General features: G+C 40.4%; 2 protein-coding genes across 3 annotated transcripts in view; both read right to left on the bottom strand.

Moving 5' to 3' along the window:
* The window catches only part of efnb2a (ephrin-B2a), a 41,191-nt gene extending 28,558 nt beyond the window's left edge, over positions 1-12,633 (bottom strand). Inside the window, exon 1 of the mRNA XM_085920046.1 lies at positions 11,874-12,633. Within this exon, the coding sequence (XP_085776172.1) occupies positions 11,874-11,986 (113 nt within the window). The 5' untranslated portion in view covers positions 11,987-12,633. The remainder of the gene's footprint in view (positions 1-11,873) is intronic.
* Positions 12,634-16,970: 4,337 nt separating this feature from the next.
* Positions 16,971-23,547, bottom strand: LOC147050580 (arginine and glutamate-rich protein 1-B-like). 2 transcript variants are annotated; one of them, XM_085920719.1, is made up of 5 exons: positions 22,958-23,547; positions 21,595-21,820; positions 19,516-19,607; positions 18,996-19,079; positions 16,971-18,362 (listed from the first exon to the last, which is right to left on the bottom strand). In XM_085920719.1, exons 1-5 carry the CDS (start codon positions 23,281-23,283, stop codon positions 18,305-18,307), a joined length of 786 nt encoding a protein of 261 aa, XP_085776845.1. In that variant the 5' UTR covers positions 23,284-23,547; the 3' UTR covers positions 16,971-18,304. The 2 variants fall into 2 exon arrangements, with proteins under 2 accessions (XP_085776845.1, XP_085776844.1); XM_085920718.1 differs by lacking the exon at positions 19,516-19,607 and having other exon boundaries at positions 22,958-23,538.
* Between the last annotated feature and the right edge of the window lie 547 nt (positions 23,548-24,094).

Genomic DNA, 24,094 nt, shown 5'->3' with positions numbered 1-24,094 from the left:
TGCATGCCAACTGACTCCGTTCGTCATTACATTCTCGTTACTCAAAGGATTGCATCAACTCTAATCATGTCTCCAAAGGAAGCAAATCGGAGCAGTAAAGCCATCCTAAAATACAAAGACACTCCTAAAGCAATGCGACAGTGAGCACCCGGCGCGCTGCAGTTGCGCGATCGGAACAAATTAAGCTCCCTGCGCACTGAGGTCCACTTAAATTTTGGAAAGTGCATCAGGACTTTAAAAATATTTTCAAAATTTTAGCGACCACTCTGTCACAATAATGCAACCAGCGCAGTGCAGTTGCGCGGCCGGCGACGCGCTACGGTTGCGCATTCGGCGGTGCGCTGCAGTTGCGCAATCGGACAAAAATGCGCAAATGAAAAAATGCTTAAAAAAGGCGTTTTTTTTGTTGTTGTTGTTTTTTTGCTTGGAACAGATTAAATTTATTTCCATTATTTGTAACGGGAAAACATGATTCGGAATTCGAACGATTTACTTCTCGAACAGCCTTCTGGAACGGATTGTGGTCGAAAACCGAGGCTCCACTGTAGTCGGGTTTAAATAAGGTGTATGCATATATATGCCTAAATATTATCCAATATATCGACTGCAGTTTCTCATTAGATTGCTGGTCAGATGTACTTTTATTAATATTATCCGTATTATTATTATTTGAATAAACACTTATGTTATAACTTGTCTTGTGTTTTATTCCTTGTTTTTATATTCGCCAAACACAACATAAAATCACTGTTTTATATGACAATATGTATGTGTTTTACGTTGTTATATTAGTTGGTGTCCCCATTTTTTTTCAACTTTTTATTCAAGCACATTCAATATAACACCATCAACTACAATCCAACAAATACAAAATTAAAACATCAATGTCAGCATAACGTGTGTAGGCTGGCAATGGCATAGCGGCAATGCTGTCTGTCACTCATTTGTGAATCTTTGCGAACGACCCATCATCAGTGAGTGATAGATGGAGGAGGGACTTCGAGTCAGTGACGCAACTTCCCGTTCACGACCGGGTGAGAGACTGTTGCCAACGGATCAGTGTTTAAGTGTTGTATTATAGAAAGAAATGTGTTAATTATCCGAGCCAATTATTATTATATATTATAATGGGGGGGGGGGGGGGGGGGGAGTTGTATTGTTTGATGTGTATGGGTTGTTTCCACAGGATGTTGTAAAAAAAAAAAAAAACGGATCAGTGGGGGGGGGGACGATTCGTTGAACGATTTGTTTGAACTAATTTTTTAAGTGAACTGATTCTAAAGATTCAGTTAACCTAAAACAGGGGTGCTCAGCATGCGAGCTACTTATAAAACAACCAAGTCAAAATGATCTACCTACACACCACAAAAATGCAAAACATATAACTATTTTCAAATTTATTAAGGATTCTTTGTATGTACAATGTATGTTGATGTACCTTGCATAACTGAATAGGCCAGTATTGCACAACACACATAATAAATATTAAAAAATGTTGTAATTATGTGATGATAGGCTTTTTTTTTTTTAACGTCACGCTGCGATCATCCAGTATTGCCTCCGCAATCGACCAGTCGATCACGATCGACGTAATGAGCACCCCTGACCTAAAAGAACTAGAATTCACATCACTCGCCACCATTTGATGAAAACGCGTTGCGCAACGAACATTTTTGTAAAATATGGAATTCACCAAAATGTGTCTATGTTTCGGCCTGATGCCAGCAAGATAGGTTTCAAACACAAAAATATTACCGCCGAAAACATTACTGCATGTGTTTTCATGTTTTTTTAAATTATGAGTGACCAATATATTATTATTCGCCTTAAAGTTGGAATGGAATCAATATTTCTGAAGCTTAGACTGTAACCACAAATATAGAATGGATCATTTGATGCACTCAAACAAGTATTTAATATAATAGTATAAATTGTAAATTGTAGTCATTGTTGTCTTAAATGTTGTTGTGGCGGCTGTGGCTCAGGCAGTAGAGTGGGTTGTCTACTAAACGGAGGGTTGGCGGTTTGATCCCAGCTCTGTCACAGTCACGTGTCGTTGTGTCCTTCACACACCTTGCCTCCAGGTCGCCATTGTAAATGAGAAAATTTTCTCATTTGTCTAACCTGGTAAAAGTTAAAGTCAAAAGTCCCAATGATCATCGTCACACACACATCTGGGTGTGGTGAAATTTGTCCTCTGCATTTAACCCATCCCCATGTGATTTTGATCCATCTCCTGGGGGAGAGGGGAGCAGTGAGCAGCAGCGGTGCCGCGCTCGGGAATCATTTGGTGATCTAACCCCCCAATTCCAACCCTTAATGCTGAGTGCCAAGCAGGGAGGCAATGGGTTCCATTTTTATAGTCTTTGGTATGACCCGGCCGGTCATACATTCAAACATTGAATTAAAAAAATAATCTATGTGTCTATATGTTTTTTAATATTAATTAAAATTTAAAAAGCTGGGATGACCTTGTATATATCTTTGAACTTTGAATTAACTTCCTGAAAGAAAGACATTTCCTCAACTCCCAGACTGAACAGCAAAGCATTTCCTTTTTTTTTCTACTACAAAAGCAGCCCCCGCAATGCAGCAGTCATCACGCATGGGACATGTGGCAAGGCACAGACAATTCATCCATCCATTTTCTGAACCGCTTTGTCCCCACGGGGGTCGCGGGCGTGCTGGAGCCTATCCCAGCCGTCATCGGGCAGCAGGCGGGGAACACCCTGAACTGGTTGCCAGCCAATCGCAGGGCACACAAAGACGAACAACCATCCGCACTCGCACTCACACCTAGGGGCAATTTGGAGTGCTCAATCGGTCTACCAAGCATGTTTTGGGGATGTGGGAGGAAACCGGAGTGCCCGGAGAAAACCCACGCGGGCTCGGGGAGAACATGCAAACTCCACACAGGGAGGGCCGGAGGCGGAATCGAATCCGCACCCTCCTAACTGTGAGGCGGACGTGCTACCCAGCGCGCCACCGAGCCGCCATTTCAGACGATTCATAATTAAAAACAAACACATACCGTAATTTTCGGACTATATGTCGCGGTTTTTGTCATAGTTTGGGCGGGGGGGGCGACTTATACTCAGGAGCGACTTATATGTGATTTTTTTCGCAAATTTTCAAAATTCAAAAATAGGCGATGTAGTGAAACCGCGATAAACGGACCGCGATGTAGCAAGGGATCACTGTCATTTGAACTACAATTGACATCACGCGTGCTGCGCGGCGGTTGTTTACATAAAAGGCAAAGGATTCGATCACGGGATGACGAAGATGACGAAGGGCCCCGCGTACTACCGGCATCATTAGGGGCTTTGTTTGTAAGTGACACAGAGGATCAAAAGTTTGAAAGATTTAAGGATTTGGAGTGACACAGAAGGTTTGAAAAACTATTATGGCTTTTACGCACGCCCGGTCCTTCTCGACGGGAGCTCTCTTTCACCTCCGTGGAGGGAAGTTGGGGGCTGGCGCTCGGCCGGGTGGCTGTCCGGGGACGGTGGATGGGGCTCGGATATGACTTTTACGCACTCCCGGTCCTATTTATGGAGCTCTCTTCCACCTCCGTGGCTGGAAGTTCAGTAGTTGTTGGCTCGTTGAACTCTTGTTTTGTTAAATAAAGAGCCGTTTATCAAACCCACGTCTTTCCTGGTACTTTGTTAACGCTACAATATCGTTATATACTAGATCTCTGCAGCGCACGCGCGGCGTTGTAGACATAAAGAACGAGGAATTTGATCGATGGATTTAATGATTTGAAGTGACAGAGATGGTTTGATAATATTGTTGTTATATAAACCCACGTCTTTCCTGGTACTTTGTTAACGCTACAATATGGTTATATACTAGATCTCTGCAGCGCACGCACGGCGTTGTTGACATAAAGAACGAGGAATTTGATCGATGGATTTAATGATTTGGAGTGACACAGATGGTTTGATAATATTGTTGTTATATAAACCCACGTCTTTCCTGGTACTTTGTTAACGCTACAACATAGTTATATACTAGATCTCTGCAGCGCACGTGCGGCGTTGTTGACATAAAGAACGAGGAATTTGATCGATGGATTTAATGATTTGGAGTGACACAGATGGTTTGATAATATTGTTGTTATATAAACCCACGTCTTTCCTGGTACTTTGTTAACGCTACAACATAGTTATATACTAGATCTCTGCAGCGCACCCGCGGCGTTGTTGACATAAAGAACGAGGAATTTGATCGATGGATTTAATGATTTGGAGTGACACAGATGGTTTGATAATATTGTTGTAACGTGATAGTTATTTGAAATATACTTATATATATCGTTATATGGGTCTGTGGAATAATTAGAAATGCAATTTACAACGGGTCCGACATCAGCATATGCGGCGCATACGCGGCATTGTTTACATAAAGCACGATCGATGGATTTAATGAATTGGAGTGACACAGATGGTTTGATGAACGTGTTATTTATGTAATACTAACTTGAATAACTCTGAATGTTACGTCAGGCCCGTTCTCAGCTTGTGTATATGTCACGTTAGCATACCGTATCGTTTAGCCTGTTGTTGCTGGCTCGTGTCTGTTTTTGGTGTTGGATTTTGACAAATGAATTTGCACCAAAAGTGTGACTTATACTCAGGTGCGACATATATGTTTTTTTCCACTTTATTGTGCATTTTATGACTGGTGCGATTTATACTCCGGAGCGACTTATAGTCCGAAAATTACGGTATATGCGTCAGTCATTTTGCAGAATTAAATCAGCACACAAAAGGAGATAATGACATTAGAGCAGTGGTTCTTAACCTTGTTGGAGGTACCAAACCCTGCCAGTTTCATATCCACATTGTATGTTTTTTTTTTAACTTTATTGTGTATTTTATGGCTGGTGCGACTTATACTCAGGAGCGACTTATAGTCCGAAAATTACGGTAATTAAACTGAAGGGGGGGGGTGAATCAATGCAGAATACAGTAATCCCTCCTACTTCGCGGCTTCAACTATCGCGGCTTCGCTATATCGCGGGTTTTCAAAAATGCGGAAATGAATTATTTTATCGCAGAAATTTCATCATTTCACGAGGTTTCGCGGCCACTTGAGTTTCTTCATTTTCCTTTAATAATGATAGCTTACGTTTAAAAGTGAAATGAATAAATTAAAGAGTCAGTACAGTATACTTTATCGTCACATGTGACTTCAGGGCGTTCTCGCTGTTGTATATTTTGGACTAACTCATGTTCCGTAGTGGGAAAACCCCGGATGTGGGAGGGGGAGCTTCGGGGACGTTCAGTGTCGCGATGTACGGCCAGTGAACTGACTGTGATGAAAGGAATAAAGCAGTACCCATCACGTCGTTGTCCGAACCATGCTTGCTACATCAGAACCTGGAAAATAGTAAAGATATAACACTCTCCACCGGCGGTGGCCTTCATCTGGACATAGCAATACACTGTTAGTCTCGTCGCTAAGGCATGAATGCGGAGCGCACAGTCCATTGATATGAAAGTCCCCTAGCAGCGAGCTGGTTGATGTCAGCGATAAAAATAGAATATCTTCCAAGAATAGCTCAAAAAAATCTAGTTTCTATTTCGCGGAAATTCCCATTTCGCGGTTGGGTCTGGAACGTAACCCCCGCGAAGTAGGTGGGATCACTGTAATAACAAATTGTGATTCTTGCAATAACACTTGTTTTCCACACCTCTTCAGCACTGACATATTATCTGTCACTTGCAATAGAACAGATGCACAACTTGCATTATTTTCGCCTTCCCTCTCTAAAGAGTATATATCATCTTTTTCTGGCTTTTGGCAATCGCATGGACACGAGTACACATATGCTTGCATGCTACATACACATGAAGAACGAAAACAGTCAAGCACAACAGCGAAGTAGGCCGTGTGGATATTTTTCCTACCCCTGAGGACACACTCAGTGGCAAAGTAGTGATGGACACGAGGACAAAGAGAGGCAGAATATTGTAAAAAAAAAAAAATCCTACATATTAGATCTATCTTTGAGTTGCTTGACTTGTGAAGGCTTTAACAAACATTTTTGAAAATCACAACCTTCTCACATTACAGACCTGGATATCAATCAACATCCTTTGAACATGCACAAAGGGAAAAGGTCTTTGCTGATAAGACATTTCATTGCAAACTTTCCGACAATCATTGGCGCTGTCAGACTCCTGCCCAGTTAGCACGAATGCTATCTTGGCAGGAAATGGGCAACTTGCAAGAGATCAAACATTTCCAATGATAACGGAGAGAAGCTTAACACGCACACAGCAGACAAAAAAGAGCCAAAGAAAACTTCATTGTCTCATGCACCCGTCTCTTTTTTTATCCTGTTTTTGTCATAGTCAAACAGGCTATTTCCTGTGTTATCTGAACAGCCCAAATATAAAAAAACCATTTCATAAACTTACAGAAAGATATAATGTGAAGCATTATACAAATTTTCACAACGAAATAGTTAATAAGATTGTTCAGGGGGGCAAAGAAGTCAATATATAACAACAATAAACAATGTAATTGTGAGAATGTGAGGTGTCACCAGTGATTCATTTGTTATGCACCTCCCTTATTGTGCAGCTGCTCCACCCTTGCCTGTTTTCTAAAACATACCATTACTTCTCCCATTATCTCATTTTTAACTCTTCTATACATTCACTTTGTTTTATTTATAGGATTATTTCTGACTGTAGTAAGATATACATACCCTCCAAGTCAAAATAAGCTGGTTTTCAGGCTTGCAGAGGAACTATTTCAAACTTAAATTGGTTGATGACAATTAACAACTGTTAGAAATTGAAGACCACAGGTATAAAATAATAATACTTCAACAACCACTTAGAGGTCGAAGTAATAGATTATATTATGATTGAAACAGGTCATGTAAGACACTTGCTTTTGCTTGCCATGCAGGCAGTGTTCTTTTCCATAGGTCTTCTCACTAGCACTGGTTGCCAGCCAATTGAGAGAGAGCGATAGAGCGATAGAGCGAGCGAGAGAGAGAGAGAGATACCTTGGTAGACACTTGCATCCAGCATGCCAAAACTAATTTGAGTATCGGTAGAGCTACACAGTGAGTCCGTTTTTGACACTTTAATTTCTGCCAAGGAGATTTAGGGGGAGTTGGGGCATGTTGGAGTCTTAATCTTTTGAGGTAAATTGTTGTTTTCAATAAATTGGATGCTCACACTTTTTAGTCTCTTGTTTCCATTTTTTCTGGATGCATTCTGAACCTTTACTTAGAATCTTTTTAGGATCCAAAAGTGCAAAATGCAAATTCACACAATTTTTAACTGGTCTTGAAATTTTAATCAGGAGTGTACAGTCAGGCAGCCGCCAATATTAGCATCAATGCATTGTCATTTTACTGCCATGGTTCATTGTTAAAGCCCCAGTTATAAAATGACACATGTGGCTTGTATCATAGCAAAGCAATCTGCCTTAAAATCACACAAAAAAATTCAATAGGTTTTAATGAATGAAGGCAAACAAACACTAGCGGTTGTATACCTATGGACGTGGCAAGCGATTCCCACCCCAAGCAACATGTAGATCAAAATTTTGAAGTTGGTGAAGATGATGTAGAGCACAGTACAACATACTCTTGTGTCTTTAATCCCCCCATCTTTCAAAAGTCAACAGAGGAGCCATACTGCTCTTGTTTCTGTACACAGGCATCAACAAGGAAAATTGAAAACATCTATAGGTGTCTCCAAGTAATTTCCTTTATCAGGAAAAAGAAGGTTGAATAATGCTGAGAAGGTTGAGAAAATCACTTGCAAATCTTAAAATCTTACAGCATTTGGCACAATTTGTTTTAAGCCATTCTGTTGCTTAAATTACATCTGCATAATGGTCGCAATCACTGCTAGTTTAGGGTAACATTTGAGTGACGCTGGAGACATGAAAGAGCATTTGGTTAGGGGTCCTCTGTTTGTTTTAGCACCTTTTCACCCCCAGGTTTGATGTGTATGTGTTAAAATGTTTTTGGGAGGTGGTGGGAAGTGAAGTATCTTATCAAGCAATCAATTTAAAACAATGGATTGTTGTGTTACAAAAAACAACACCCACCCTTATGTAATCCCTTTTTGAAATCTTCCCTCCATTCGCTTCATACGGCCTCAAAGAGAAGATGGTGACTATTTACCGCTGCTCAAGAGCAACTGTTTGACTCTGAATCGCAGCTGCAATGCAAGGTTTCATTCAGGCAATGGACAAAGAGGGCAAGCCAAGGTATAGTGAAGGTTAATCCACCCTCAATTATTTGCAGCGCTGCAGCTTTCGCCCTCTGTTGGCCAAAGGGACAGAGGTCTTTATGCACCCTATCCCCATCTTGTCCTCTCTGGCTCTGTCTGCACTCACTGCACCTTTCATCCAGTAATCCAGGCCTACGGGATCAGAGCAGCCCTATACATAATTACCCTCCTCTTCCCAAGGGGCCCCAGTGCTTTCTTGTTTTGCTCTGTTTCATTTCACTTTGGTTTTTCTAGTTCTAATATATGATCCTGGTGATTATGTCTAACTGACATCATTAAACACCCACGTATATTGCATTTGCAATCCTTACACTCTGTCAAACACTACGTTTGAATTAACTGACCTTTTACTTTCCCCCATAGCAAATATTTACCATTACTGCTGGCCAATGTGGCTAAATAAAAATAGCAGATCCTTCTCCCTATCAGTTGCTGGGAGAAAGGGAAACTAAAAAGAATACATTTTGGAGTTAAGGATTTTTTGGAAGGAGAGGTCAATGAAGGAAGGGGTTATCATTACAACTTTCAGAACCAAGGCCCTTGACACTCATTTGTGACAGACCTGCATCTCTAAGCAGAACTCCAACCCCCCAAAACAACAAAGGAAACCACAGAGATGCCCCCTTCACTGCCTGGTCACAAAGGGCCTTAGTCGTAATCTCTTAATGAACTGCAAAGGAAAAGAGGGAGCTCTCTTTTTACTTAAACCATGTAAAAGAGGCCTCGCTTTTGTTTCACCCTCCCAACTACAAAGTGGATTAGGAGGTGGGTGCATGCGTGCGTGCGTGCGTGTGACGAAGACTTGTGAAGAATGTGGAAGTTGGATGTTTTCTGTTTTTCTTTGGAGGTTCATGCATAAGGGTTTAACAATAGGGTTTAATCGACATAGCCGTGGACCTTGTGGATGGACTTTATTCCATAGATGCACACATGTAAGCATGCATGCAGAAAGCTATAGGGCCAGCCTTGAGTTTCCTTTATCCACTACTCCACCTACACACAAAATCATTAGACTGGCTGAGAGACTTCACATTTCAAACGTTCATCCTTCTTGAAGAGTCAAAGAGGCAGACCAAGACAAACTGAATGAGAGACAAAGTGAAAGCCACAAAGGTCTGTGGAGCATAATGCTGAGGTGCTAAATAGAGATATCCAAGAGGCATGAGGTCTTTCCATAATCTTCAGAATTAAGTGTGTGTGTGTGTGTGTGTGTGTGTGTGTGTGTGTGTGTGTGTGTGTGTGTGTGTGTGTGTGTGTGTGTGTGTGTGTGTGTGTGTGTGTGTGTGTGTGTGTGTGTGTGTGTGTGTGTGTGTGTGTGTGTGTGCGTGCATGAGGGGGAGTAATCTTGTAATCTTACTCAATAAATTATCTTAAACCAAGTTAAAGTTTTTAGCCTCTGGCTATTGTTAGTGTTTATTTCAACCTATGAATTTAAAATTCAAGGCAGTACTCTCATTCTGTCTCTATTACTTATAATGAAAGAAAAAGAAAAAAATACATATATATATATATATAATTTAAAAAAAATATATATATATATATATATATATATATATATATATTATTATATATAGTACCCCAAAATGTAATTCAATTAATGATATCACAGTCTGACCTTTTACCCCTTTTACAGACAGACAAAAAGAATGTGCACGTGCACACGCTAATTCAGCGGAATGTTTGTTGGTTAGTGGCAGTCGGGGAGCTAAAATTCCAAGGTCAGACAAGCATCACATTTTCAAAACAAAAGCTGCAAGCCACAAAATTATTATTATAAAAAGTACTGGAAATAGATTCACATTGATTTCTGTTCATTTATTGCTTATTGTCTGCGGTTTCAAAAGGAAGCTAGTAGATCATATACCAAACAATTACATGCTTCTAAACACTATATATTAGCAAATAACGTGTGAATAGCAACAAATACAAATTAAAATGGCTATGATGTATCAACATAAAATGAATGAACGGTGCTTGAATCAATAACTGACAAGCCTCAGTTGTCATAGAGGTGTTGGGACACAGTTGGCTGTGGCAGTCGAGAAAGAGGCCGGAGGTAGCTGCGTGCAGAGCGCAAAGCTCTGCCCATTCCTTACACCAAGAAAATACTTTCTATGCACCCTACCCAAATCATCAAACAATGTGTCTCTACATTTTACAATTTGCTGCAAAATTATTCTCATCTATAGTCACTGGAAATATAGAAGCATTTTCCTTTGAATATCTGAATGGCAAAGGAAAGAACTGTTATCTGTTGTGGTTTCATCTGGAGTTATAAGTGATCAATAAAATAAGCAAGCACAACAATCAATAACAAAAACTTGTTTGTTGTGGATAAAACTCATTTCGATTTGCTTGAATTATCTTAATATGAAATGTTCAGGGCAGGCAGACATTTTTTACTGGTAATTTATGAATCACAACGAATTGTAGGACACAATGTTTACCAAAAAAAGTGCATACAAACTCTCTGGGTGAATAAATCAATAAATACATCGAAAGGTACACACAGCACGTAGAAAACCCAACATACAGCTTACTGTTAAAGGTTTTGGCAGGAGGCTAATTAGATTTTTTAATTCTCAATGAAAATGCTTTTTCATACATACATACATACATACATACATACATACATACATACATACATACATACATACATACATACATACATACATACATACATACATACATACATACATACGTGTGTGTGTGTGTGTGTGTGTGTGTGTGTGTGCGTGCGTGCGTGCGTGCGTGCGTGCGTGCGTGCGTGCGTGCGTGCGTGCGTGTGTGTGTGTGTGTGTGTGTTATAAATGTAATGGTCCTGAACGATATTATGGTGGCTCTCGTGGATCACGGGCGAAAGCATCTGAGAAAAGCGACGCAAACTTTATACCTGCCTGCAATGTTTTCTATCGCCCTAGATTTAGCTCATCCGTTACCCCAAAAAGTTTGATTCTAGCCAAATATAAATAAGTTGAAAGCTATCAACAAATGAAGTCACTTTCAAGTCAGCAATGCGAGCATCGATGCAGTTGGAAGAATTGTATGGAGTGACGTTTTCTACCTCATCCAGGGTCAGCCAAAAAATTATAATAGGTAATTAAACACAACTACAACTTGCCATGCATACTGCAGTTTATGTTGCTTTGTCTGCTGCATGGTACAAACTAAAGCACGGCACTTCGTGCCAAAGTCGTCGACTGCTGCAAATGGCTTAAATATCAACCACTAGGAGAAAACATGAGATAATGCGATGGGCGCTATCATGTCCCTGAAATTTTGTTTTACGTTACGTCACTTATGCACAATATAATGCGCACACCTATATTGGGAAGTCGTTTACGTTGAGGCAAGTGATAAACCGGATAGAAATGAAATAGTATTTATGTACTCCGAAATCAAATACGTCATTTTTGCACCGGGTATTTTATTTGTTAATCTATCTATCCATCTATCTATATTTACTTATTTACGTTAGCTGCATGAGCAACATTGCATGATAATCTTTATAAGGAAGCCTGCCGGACCGTCTCTACTAAGACGGAGCGCAGTACTGGCGACTGTTCGGCGTGCGCGCGCGCACTGCGTGTGCGTACTTACTTGGTATTTGTTGTGTTCCAATAAATGGACTCCAAGATGAGCGCCCGACACAAGTGTACTTTGAAGACAAGAAAGAGAACTCCAAAATAATATCTCCACATCGAGTCCCCCATGTTTTGACTGCTTGGTGTGCCTCCGGGTAGAAGCACGCTTTTTGTCAAAATAAATACACTTGTCCCAAAAAAATATTCGAACGACAAGCTCTCCCGAACGAAAAAAGTCGTTTCTTCGTTTTGTATCCCAATCCAATGAGGATGTACGCAGACCACAGACCCCGACGCGGTCTAGAGCATCGTCAGGAAGAGACCTGCACCACAAAGCCAAGGCGCATAGTTTATTCACAGGCTTTGCTCAGGGTGCGCGCTCAAAGCAGTCGCGATACATTCCTCAGAGTAAACAAGTGTTGATTGTAGAAAGAAAATAATAAATCCCCTTTGTCTGAGTCCAGATATTTGCATCAAATCCAAAGCAGCAGCAGAGTAAGCGGGAGCGATGACTAGCGGTGGAATGGAATGATTTTCCTTTTCGGGTGACGCTGGTGGTGATAAGCAATAAATTGAGGCTAACAGCAGTAGAAAAAAATGAAAAGGACAAAAATAATTATCGTCGTAAATAAAGGAAATGGTCAAACATGAGAATGAAATAAATCAAAAGAGCTGATGGGAAAGTTCTCATAATAGAGGTCCACTAAAAAGCTGCAGCGTCCAAATGTTGCAGATCTGTTCCAAACGACTGCGGACGACGGGGAGATCACGATTCTGCTCAGCTCCGAAACCTGGATAGAAAGTAAGTAGGAGAGACGGCGACTGGATGGATATATTAGGTGGAGTCGGGTTAACCACGACCCCGCCCATAGACGCTGCTGATTGGTGCCTGGGCGGGGAAGTCAACCCAAATCTCCTGTCAGTCAAGGAGAGCACTGGGGAGACGAGGACGGACGATTTTACTCAACACACATGTAAAGTAAATTATTTTGATGGTTAATTTATGTACAAGATGTATCAGGGACAAAGACACACACTTATAGTCCAAATAAATCAACGTGACGTCACGTCAAGTTTTCACAGCGAAAAAATATTTACGTGGCTTTTGATCACATAATCAGCATTATGGGTAAATATTTACTCACGAGTCGGGACAAGTGAACACAAGGATGCAAAGTGCCTCCCATGAGCGCAACTGAGAGAAAGGGAGTGGGGGGTGGGGAAGAAAAACAGTGCTGATGAAGGCAGATCGAGTTTTTCCAAAAGGCAAGAGCACCCACTAGCGGAATTGCCACACTGAATAAAAGCATAGAGTGTAGTACAATAATCCCTCGCGAGGTCGCGGTTCGTTTATCGCGGCTTCAGTACATCGCGGATATTTTTCCAAATTAAAAAAAATAATAAAAAATTCACAAATTCAAAATAAACCTTGTAATTTGAGCAATTATGGTACAAATGTTGCCCACACGCAACCAGAAGGCAGGGATTGTCCACACAATTTTAGTACGTACACTTTTGTACACAGTTGTAATAATAATAAGAGTTAAGTCAAGTCATGTTTATTTATATAGCCCTAAATCACAAACAGTCTCAATTATTTTCAAAGCATCCCCTGATCTTAAGATCCCAAAAGGGCAAGGAAAAACTCAAAAAACTCCTACCAGGGGAAAAATGAGAAACCTTGAGAAGGGACCACGGATGGGAGGATCCCCCTTTCAGGATCACCAGGCTGCAATGGATGCAGAGAGGGCACATTAAATACGTAATATAAAAATAAAAAAATCAATAAAAAAGTGGATCTCCAAGTCAAAGCGAAGAGCTGCCGGAGGGGCCCTCGATTGTTCTGGCAGTGTCTTTGAGGATTGTAATCTGCTGCAGTTCCCTCATCTTGATTGGTCCACGAGAATCTAGACAGCCGCTGTCAGCTTGGGTGTCACCTAGGGAGAGAGCGAAAACACAAACTCCAAACGAATCGCCCAGTACAGGTTAATGAGAGGCCATATCATAGAAATATGTCTTTCAACGTGTCTTGAATGTTTCTACTGAGGTAGCAGTTCTAATATCCTTGGTAGGGCATTCCAAAGCTCTGGAGCCTGAATAGAAAATGCTCTGGACGCTGCAGTAATTTTTTTGGGGCCCTCAGGGTCACTAAAAGACTAGCGTTTTGCGTACGAAGGTTACGAGACGGAATGTAAGGAACAACTAGGTCGACGAGATATGAGGGCGCAAAGCCATGCAATGATTTATAGGCTAATAGAAGAACCTTGAAGTCACATCTTAAATGGACCGGGAGCCAATGTAAATTGGCTAATATTGGCGTAATCTGATCAAATTTCCTTGTCTGTGAGAGCAGCCTTGCAGCAGCATTTTGTACTAACTGTAGACTTTTGATGCTGGATTTAGGAAGATCAGAGAATAATGCGTTACAGTAGTCCAGGCGCGACATAATAAACGCATGTATAAGAGTTCTAAAAACACAATTACAGTATTGTACCTTGTTATAATTTGTTTTTATGATAAGAGTTCTAAAAAAAACATATTTACAGTATGTACACTTGTACCTTGTTATAAAAAGTTGATATCATAATAAAAGAGTTCTAAAAACATACAGTATGTATACTTTAGCTACATATACATATCACACACACACGTTTATATTATTCATACATTATTTTCTGTCATTTATACTACGTATTAATATAGTATTTACATGTTTGAAACTATTATTTAATGTGCTAATGATAACAATGCACTTATATGGTTTAATAAACACTTATTGATAAAAATGTATGTATGTTAAAAAGGAGAGGGTAACACTACTTCGCGGATTTTCACATCTCGCGGGTGGTCTTGGAACCGATTATCCCTGATAAACGAGGGATTACTGTATATATAGTATACATTTTTAGTTTGCCAACGTGTATGGAGCTTTATGAAATTGAACTAAAAATTATGTACAGTATTTTGGCTAAAAATTAACAGTTGATTGGACAAGACCACTAGTTACACACAACAAGTCCTTTAAAGACTAAAGATTCAACCAGGCCATGTCCACACCAAATCTTACTTAGTCTATCCCTGTTGATTGTCATCCATTAAATAGCAGCTCATTAATCCCAACGTGTGAAGATCTGGCACTTTTTAACAACTTAATTTGATCAGGGCCATTAAAGGGCAGCCGCTGTGGATTGCATTTGTTTCCTCAGGCACTCATCATGTCGATGTAACACCAGGGAGATAATTTAGGAGTCAGACACCACGTGTACTGGCTTGGAATAAACACAAACTCAGCCACGGGCCTAATTATTTTACTTAATTATTTAATTAAACAATTAAAACTTTTGTTTATTGCATACACTTGCTTGACCTACCAGTGAATTAAAGTATCAACTAATAAAGTCAATGTCACAAACTGCATGTTGAACAAATTAACCGACATTTGTGGCAAATACTTTGTCCCGGGTACAGAGACTCTGAAGGACATGCAAAAATTGCAGTATTATTATCAATAATACAGTGATCCCTCGCCACTTCGTGCTTCACCTTTTGTGAATGCGCTACTTTGCGGGTTTATAAGAGATGGGAGCACGGCATTTAAATACACATTGATAGCGCGTAGTGTGCCTCTGAGCAATGTACGTCACTGCGGACAAGCGCGGGAGGCACATGAACGAGGCAGTGCGACATGGACTGTTTATTTGGGGAATGCAAAGAGGAAAAGGGGTAAAGTGAGGCTGAAACACCAGCAGAACTCAACATTTTCGGTTTTCGACGCAAAATGATGGGGGATCTCTCGGTTCTTGGACAAAGCTTCGGAAACCGATCCGACCAACACTTCTATTGTTAAAAATAAATAAATTGTTTGTTCCACTTTGCATTGGTTGGCGCGTTGTAGACCACTGTAAGTACTGCACTGTACCAGAGAAAAAAATGGGTCCCAAGTAAGACGCAGGAGAAAAACAGAAGAGGAAAATGGCGATCATAGACAAGTATGAAAGAGGTTTTTGTGATGGGCTTGGCATCAGAATTTAAAGTGCAGCGATTGACCACAAGTTCATTTTTGAGGAATAGAGAGGTGATAAACGTGTTGCTAGGGGGTTACCAGCCAGGTCCCAGTGGAAAACAATAAAGAAAGGAAAATAGTGACAAAATGCAGCAATCAATTTTTCTCATGGAAGGGGATTCCTCTTCATGGAAGGGGATCACCCCCACCGCCTCTCCATCTCGGTGTTCATAGATTCAGCGCCAAATCAATGTCAAGGTGTGTAAATTTTAAATATAGATTTAATGATGTTTATTTAATTTATATTGCCTATTCAACTCTGCGCATTTCCACTTTGCAATTGTGGTATAAAAAAATACATTAGGGTAAAATCTTGCTGGCCGAGAACAAATTCTACTCTGAACGTTCCTCCTTAGCGTCAAGAACCGAGATTCTACTGTACTATAAAAAGTTGACTGAGTGACGGGACGATATGTACCGATCCCTATGCCCTCACTCACTGGATGGACAATTTAACAAGACTGCACACTGTGGAATAACTGGATACTTAGACCTACCTTACAGAGGGGGCAACTTCTCCAGTTGAATGTTCAAGAGCATGTGGCCTAATGAACTGGGTGAAAAAATGTGTGAATTTAGGTTTCATTGGTGAAAAAAAAAAAAAGTTCATCAGCACAAGTTGCACTGGGATGGTTTCTGTTTGTCCAACCACGAAGCAGTGAATGTGGCTTTCAACACGGTTCCAGACACTGTATGGCCTGGCCTTACTTCAAATAACTTAAGTCGCACCCTTACTGTAATTTATAACCATACAGTATACCGACCGTTTCTATAAAAGCTAAAATGCAGTGCACACCTGATTTCTAACGGGTGTCTAAAATCCCATCTTTCAAGGTTTTATTTGAGGGGGAAAAAAACTTTCAAAACTTCTCTTGCACCGAACTGACATCATCCAACCAGCACTGTTTGTTATGGAAAAGGAAACAAACAATTGTAAAATTTAGACATTTAGAGTTGAATGGACTGACGACATCCTAGGCAGTGATGTTATTGAAACCACACATATTGGCTCATATACAATGCAATTAGTGAATATTGCAATAACAAAAATTCTTATGTCTCAATGGATTTATTAAGTCTTGTGACAACTGAAAAAGCTACAGGAGGAAACTCACATAAATCAATATACCAACATGAGGTCAGCTCGTCACGCACGCACACAAACACACAAGCTCGCGCACACACACGCACACAAACACAAGCATACACAGCACTCACTGACCTCAATCCATATCTTACCTGGATTTGGCCATCCTCTACCTTTCCCGACTTACCAAGGGATGCATCTTGTCACATTAATTTACAATTAGAGGGGGAAAGAACATATGATACAGTTTGAAATTTCTGAACAAGGCCCCACCCTTAAAAAAAAAAAACACATTTGCAGTTATTACTGGGATCTGTTCGATGATTGCGGATTGTTATAAAACCTGAAAGGTTCAGTTGAAGTCAGTACATCACAGCAAGGATTTACAATGTGACATCATACAGAACACTCCATTCTCCACTGATCATAGTCCTTACATGAGACAGCAAAGAGATAAAATCCGCCATTGGTTCTAAGGGTTGGTCACGGACAGCTCAAGAAAAAGGCTTCATTTTACCTGTACCGAATGAAATCCAATGAGGTTGCTCTCAACCAACATCCATGCATGTACTACAACAAACAAGTCCAGTGTGAACTTGACACGGACAAACCAAATGTATACAGAAAATAGTGAAGGCAGGAAACAAAATAACTATGTTTTTCAAGGCTATGCTGTGATTTGTTGCCAAAGTACATTTTTAAGGTTAAAACAAAAATAGAAAACCCAAGTCCAGCTCCCAAGCTGCACGTGACATTTTTTGTAATCTGAATTTGACGTCACAATTCTTCTTCTTCATCGGGGACTCACTCGCATTGTAGTCCATTCACTGCCAATGTAGATGTGAGGAGCACTGGTTCTCATTACACTGTGTTAAGACTTATTTTACAGCAAGGGTTAAAGGATTCTACGTCAAAAGTTGATATTCCCTAAAAGACTGAAATAAAAGTAACAAAAACACAAACTTTAGTTTGAAGTGTATCAAGAAAGAAAAGAATGGAGTGAGACAGGATAGTCAGGTCCATCAAGGTCTAATTTTCCCCAGACCTTCATTAGGTTTGCCAGTTTAAACACTGGGTTGCGCCACTTTTTCTTATCCTTTGTTCAGCACTTCCAAAATGAAGCGAGCAGCCGACAAAGGAGTGGAGTTGATGAGGAGCCGAGCAGGATGGGGATGAACGGGAGCATTCCTTCATTCAGTGGCCTTGAGGGTAAAGGACAGCTTCGGTCTGGACTTGCCCTTGCCAAGGATGATTTTCTGCTCCTCCTTCTGCTGCCTCTGTCGGTCCTGCTCCAGTTTCATGCGTTCTTCATGAATTTTCCTTTGCTCTTCCACGATGCGCAACTGATCTTCAGCCTGACAGAAAAATGTAGTCACTATTTAGGAATCCCACAACCACAGAACACAAAAATACTGCATATACAGTTGAAATCGCAAGTTTATATAGACTATATAAAATGTGTACTTTTTACCTGCCTGACATGAAATCGCACTAAGATGTTATTGGCTATTGGAGAGCAATTAGGAATACAAAAATTATTATTATTAATTATTTCAGTGCTGTCTGCTTGATTATTATTGTATCAATTATTCCCTAGGCAGGGTATATAAAAAATTCTTAAGTGGAATTTAATACCGTCACAATATTTTTTTAATACCAACACGACTTTGAGCCGCAACTATGATAACCTTTCAAAATTCAGTGCTTGGGGTAACTAGTAAAGGTATGGATTACAGTCATTTTCTCACACAACTTTCTGAGTGGGTAAGTGCAATGAAAGAACAAAATGTTTTTCAATTGTGATGTGTAGAAAGAGCACACACCACTTTTGCAGCGCTACACTCGCTTTCACAATCATTCTATCTTTTTAAGGATTCAACCATAGCCTCCAACTACGGCATTACATTTTACTTGAGTACATCAGTTAGAGATGGTGGAGAGCTGTGGAGGTTTCAAAAGCTGAAGACTTTTTAAAAATTATATCTTACCAGTTTTGCCTGGGCCTCTGCAATCTTACGGTTATTCTCCTCCAAAATCTTTTCAAGCTCCTCCCGCTTAGATTTTTCTTCCTCCTAGACAGGTGACACAATGTCATGTTAGTGCACAAGCAGGCTATAGCTGCACCTTGCACATACTCATATGTCACATTCATGCACAATCATTTGAACTATTACACCACAGAGAAGTTGATTATTTTTTTTAAGTCTCTTGCACATGACCACAGTGTGGTACTGTTTGCAGCCACCCCAAATTATTCTAAATTTGGAGTGGGGTCTCAAAGAGATCCCATTCTCCTTCCACTCGAACTGTTTTCTAGAAAATTTGCCACATCAGAAGCATTCTGTAGTATTTTGAAATAATTTACATTAAAAAAAAACTTCATCACACTCAAAGAACATGTATCAATGACAAGACAATCTAGAAGAATATTCAGTAAATGTCCTAAGCAAGAAAAATACACAAATAATATAGGGAATAGTTTTGGCTCACCAATGCATGAATACCTACGTATTTTCCTTGCCTGTGTACCTACACAACTGGTGAAAGCATTCCGCATAAAACAGTTGTATATTTACTGTCTCGTCCGGACTGTGTGGCCCCTGCAGAGAGAGAAATGCTCCTGGGGTGGGTGTGTAGATAGGTAGGTAGGTAGGTAGGTAGGTAGGTAGGTAGGTAGGTAGGTAGGTAGGTAGGTAGGTAGGTAGGTAGGTAGGTAGGTAGGTAGGTAGGTAGGTAGGTAGGTAGGTAGGTAGGTAGGTAGGTAGGTAGGTAGGTAGGTAGGTAGGTAGGTAGGTAGGTAGGTAGGTAGGTATGGGTAACTCTGCCAGACCGCACCCGCGGTACTCCTCTTTATAACTGATTCCTGCACTGCTGAGCCTGCAGCCACTGCTTGTAATTCATGTACCGTTTTCCATTTCTGTGCAGTGGCACAGCCCCAGATGATAGCAGAGTGAAGTAGAGTACAGCACATCAGAGGTGTTTGTATGTGTTCAAGAAGAACCGGGCCACGGCAACACTTACAGTACAGGACAAGTCACAGCTGAGCTGAAAGGCTGCAGGCCAGCTCAGGTCAAGTGCTAGTTAGGAAGGTGGTTATACAAATAACAATATCAATCTTTACAATCAATCTTTGAAACAACCCTACTATAGAGGAAGCAAGTTCATGAGTAAGACAGTACATTTGTTCTTAAAATTAAATACTCATATGTGTTATTAACAAGTTAACGTAAATCTAAATGTTAACTGTATACAGAAAACAATTAATTGGTATCAAATAGAATACAAGTTTTAAGAAGGACTTGGAATTAAATCAAGCTTGTCAAGAAGACCTGGATAGAACAAGTGTTCTGTTAAAAGATAAACGGAAGAAAACAATAATAACAAAATAATACATGTGTCAGTACGGTGATGGGAAATCTGGACACTCGGACTGGCCTTATTTTAGTTCGATAGGTTACGTGTGCATTTGTATTTAAGGTATGTTATTAAGTCCAAGTAGGGAAGCTGGTGCTTAGACTACAGCTCTCATCCGAGATGTAGCCAATCACTCTGCTCCCTGTGCAAGATGGGCTCATTTAGACTCATCTGAATTTTTAAAAATCCGCACTCCGTAATAATGTGGTGGTTGGACAGAGTAGAAATATAACTCTGCTATGACTTTTAAAAAAAAAATTAGATCTATATCATTATATTGATTTTATGACTTTCTACACAGTATTGTTATCCCTATGGAAACCTGACACATTTTATGACATGTATTACATTTCAAAAGGGTTGAAATCATTTAGGGGGAAAAGATTACATTCATGCTGTTGAAGACAACAGACCTGATGAGCTGTTGCATCAAGTATAAATAAACTGATATTTGATACTTAAAAGGTTTAGTTATTCAGGTATTTAAACTGCTAGATTTATCTGGAAATCGTCTCATATCATATATAACATTTTGCTATGAAGTTGAAGGCAAGGTATTGAGATTTGAAAGTTAATGGTGTCTCACTGTAGGATGCCACTTCAATGGAGTTGTGTCATGTTTCCAAAAAGCAGCTAAGCCTGCCAGTGTGGTACACAAAAGAAACCCTGATTAGACTTACAATCAACTCTGCCGTTTGTTGATGGTTGGTCATAGCTGTGATATATAAATAGCGTTATTACTAGCAGTGTGACATAGTGTAACCCACCAGTTACGCAAAGAATAATCAATACAAGAGAAAATGATTTTCCTAGCAGTCTCTTACTCCCAATTTGGATGGTTGGTTGATATTCACCATTAAAAATATAACGCCTGCATTTGTACCCAAGAAGCAGGGTGCCATAAAATTCACCAGTAGACAGCCTTCACAAGTTTTGACATCAGAAGACAATGGAAGTACAAGTTATCAAACTGATCCACAACGTGCAGCTTGTTGGAAACGGCTCAAAAAATCCCATTGGCCGTGACTGTCTTAACATGTAGATCAGTTATATGCTGAACTGGACACCAGACATTCTCCACCAAGTCTTAGCTAAAGAGGGTGACTGAAGGTTAAATGGTTTGGGTAGTACAGAGAGAACGGACGATCTGCGTTCCAAACGACCGAGCGTTACCTCTCTGGCCTTTTGTGCTGCCAACTCAGCATGTCGCTGTCTTTCCAGCTCCTCCAGCAGCTGTCGTTCCATGATGCGCTTTGCCTCCTCGACGCGACGCAACACCTCCCGCTCGATCTCATCCTTACGCTTCTCCAGTTCCTCTTCCACCCGCTTGGCCACCAGCTCTTCTACGCGCCGAGCTGTTTCTTCTTCTATAAGTTTTTCTTCAATCTCCTGCTGGCGACTAGTAGACAGAGAAGCACTGGTGAACATTATCAATGACTAGCTAAAATGAAACTATTTTTCTCAGAGGAAATCACATTAATAGAAATGAATAGGGGTGTAACGGTTCACCATACCCATGGTTCGGTTCAAATTTTGTTTTTTAAGTGACGGTTTTGGTGGGTGGGTGGTAGGGAGGGAGAAAATAAGAACCTACCTACCTACCTTGAGAGAGAGAGAGAGAGAGAGAGAGAGAGAGAGAGAGAGAGAGAGAGAGAAGAGAGAAGAGAGAAAAGAGATAGATAGATAGATAGATAGATAGATAGATAGATAGATAGATAGATAGATAGATAGATAGATAGATAGATAGATAGATAGATAGATAGATAGATAGATAGATAGATAGAGAGGGAGGGAGGAAAATAGACACCGTAATTTAATAATTTAATAATTTTCGGACTCAGTCGCTTCGGAGTAGCTCCTTCTTTCTCAACAGCACCTAGAAAATGAATGCATTTGTTACATATCGACTAGACTGCACTCTAATGCACTTCGGAGTCAGCCAGGCATCCCTCAAGCGTCTCCAGTTTGTCCAAAATGCTGCCACTCGCCTGATAACTGGAGCTCGTAGGAGGGAGCACATAACCCCAAATGTTTTTAACAGGGCCGACGTTTGTTCATAGTTTGATTCATTTTTATTTGGGTTTGGTTCTTCAGAGATATGAGTCTTTATGGAGTAATATAATATCAATATTAATAAAAGTAATAAGGCTGTAATAAAAGTGGATAACATCAACAACTTCAGCACTGATCGTAGTGAACCAGTCTGAGATCTAACGTGTGTGGCAGTTTCTAACGATACACATTCCTTGAGTCATTAAACCATTCACGTCAGTACAAATAATTCACAGCCGGGAAGACGGGTAAGATTCTACTGATACGAAGAATTTAACATCGAAAAATGACTGAAATATGTTTTAATCTTCACAGCGACGTGTAGATGACGCCATGCATTAGAGGCCTTGTCTAGTCAAGTCCTATGCTAAAGGCTAGCTAGCGTTGTCAAAAGCAAAAAAAGCTAAGTTAGCATGTCATCTTAGCATGTGGCAGAGAACGTAAGTGACGTCTTAATATTTAGTTTCTTGTACAATATACTCACATTTTTCTTTGCCGTTCCATTTCAGCTTTTCTTTCCTCCTCCTCCTTCCTCTGCTTTTCGTCTAGGGCATTCCTCTTGCTCAATGTCCTTCCAAATATGTCGATACGCTCCGGCGGGGATGCCGCTCTCTCCCTGCGAGATGAGGTTGTGGCAGAACGGGAACGAGAACGAGAATCCCTGCGCCTGTTCCTCTTAGATTCTCTTGACTTGGAGCGCTTCTTTGGCCTCTCTCTGTCTCTGGACCGTGACCGACTCCTTTTCTTACTGTGTTTGCTGCTTTTAGAGTGTTTGGAGCGGGATGAACTTCGGCTTCGAGAACGGCCCATGTTAACAACTCCACTCGTCGAGCTCTAACCAGCTAGTAACAATTATGCGTGGGCAGTATTGGAATTGTGCACCGAACGCCCTTTCTTGAGTTATTGTTAATAAAAGTAACAATTGTAGCAACTTATATGGTTGTGATTTTATCGTAATTATCACTCGAAAGCTGTTGTTTGCTGTTTGCTAGCTTGTATCACGCTATGATGGCGAACTGACGAATATTTCCCATCATGCAAATCGGCGTTGTTCTGGATTTGGCTTTCCTCGGGATTCTTAACCAATGAACTGCCAGTGGTTCCGAACCCGGGATGTAAAGTTTGGTGGCACTTAATTTGCAACCGCGTCAGCTTCTTTCATTTTTGCAGACATTGGCCAATGAACCTGCTACCGTTAGCTTGAAATATGTTTTAATACTCATTCCTGGCAAACAATTGACAGACCGTCGATGGAAGAAATGTTTCATTATTGCAGAATATATTATATATCTTTTTGATTTATTCTTACATTAATTAGTTATCAGACATATTTTCATGATGAACACGGAGTACTGTGAAGCTATGCCACCATATCCCTGCATGAAGTGACTTGGTCAAATGTATGACATGCTTGTATTCCATTATTCATAAAAATAAAGAAAATTATGAAGTATTGTTTGCTGGAGGTCAGATGTGTTTTGATGAACCCAAATGAAAAACAAACTATCAGAATCAGTCATCTTTGTAGTTTACATTCCCCTCAAGCACTTACAGGTCACAACTGCGGGATAAATCCGACTTATCACTTTTCTGGAATTCTGGGTTATTGGCCTAACCAGCT

This window comes from Syngnathus leptorhynchus, chromosome 9 (assembly GCF_054491065.1).
Source record: "Syngnathus leptorhynchus isolate UIUO chromosome 9, UIUO_Slep, whole genome shotgun sequence".
In the NCBI taxonomy this organism is placed as follows: domain Eukaryota; kingdom Metazoa; phylum Chordata; class Actinopteri; order Syngnathiformes; family Syngnathidae; genus Syngnathus; species Syngnathus leptorhynchus.
Note: the sequence above shows the minus strand (reverse complement) of the source record. Positions and strands in the feature narration are given on the sequence as shown.

What these genes read in the sequence shown, in the direction of transcription:
- LOC147050580 (XM_085920718.1), bottom strand. Translation starts at nt 23,283, where the DNA reads ATGGGCCGTTCTCGAAGCCGAAGTTCATCCCGCTCCAAACACTCTAAA. An exon ending in CAGCACAAAAGGCCAGAGAG is followed by an intron (nt 19,080 to 21,594) that starts GTAACGCTCGGT and finishes TCACCTGTCTAG; the next exon opens with GAGGAAGAAAAATCTAAGCG. An exon ending in CAGAGGCCCAGGCAAAACTG is followed by an intron (nt 18,363 to 18,995) that starts GTAAGATATAAT and finishes TTTTTCTGTCAG; the next exon opens with GCTGAAGATCAGTTGCGCAT.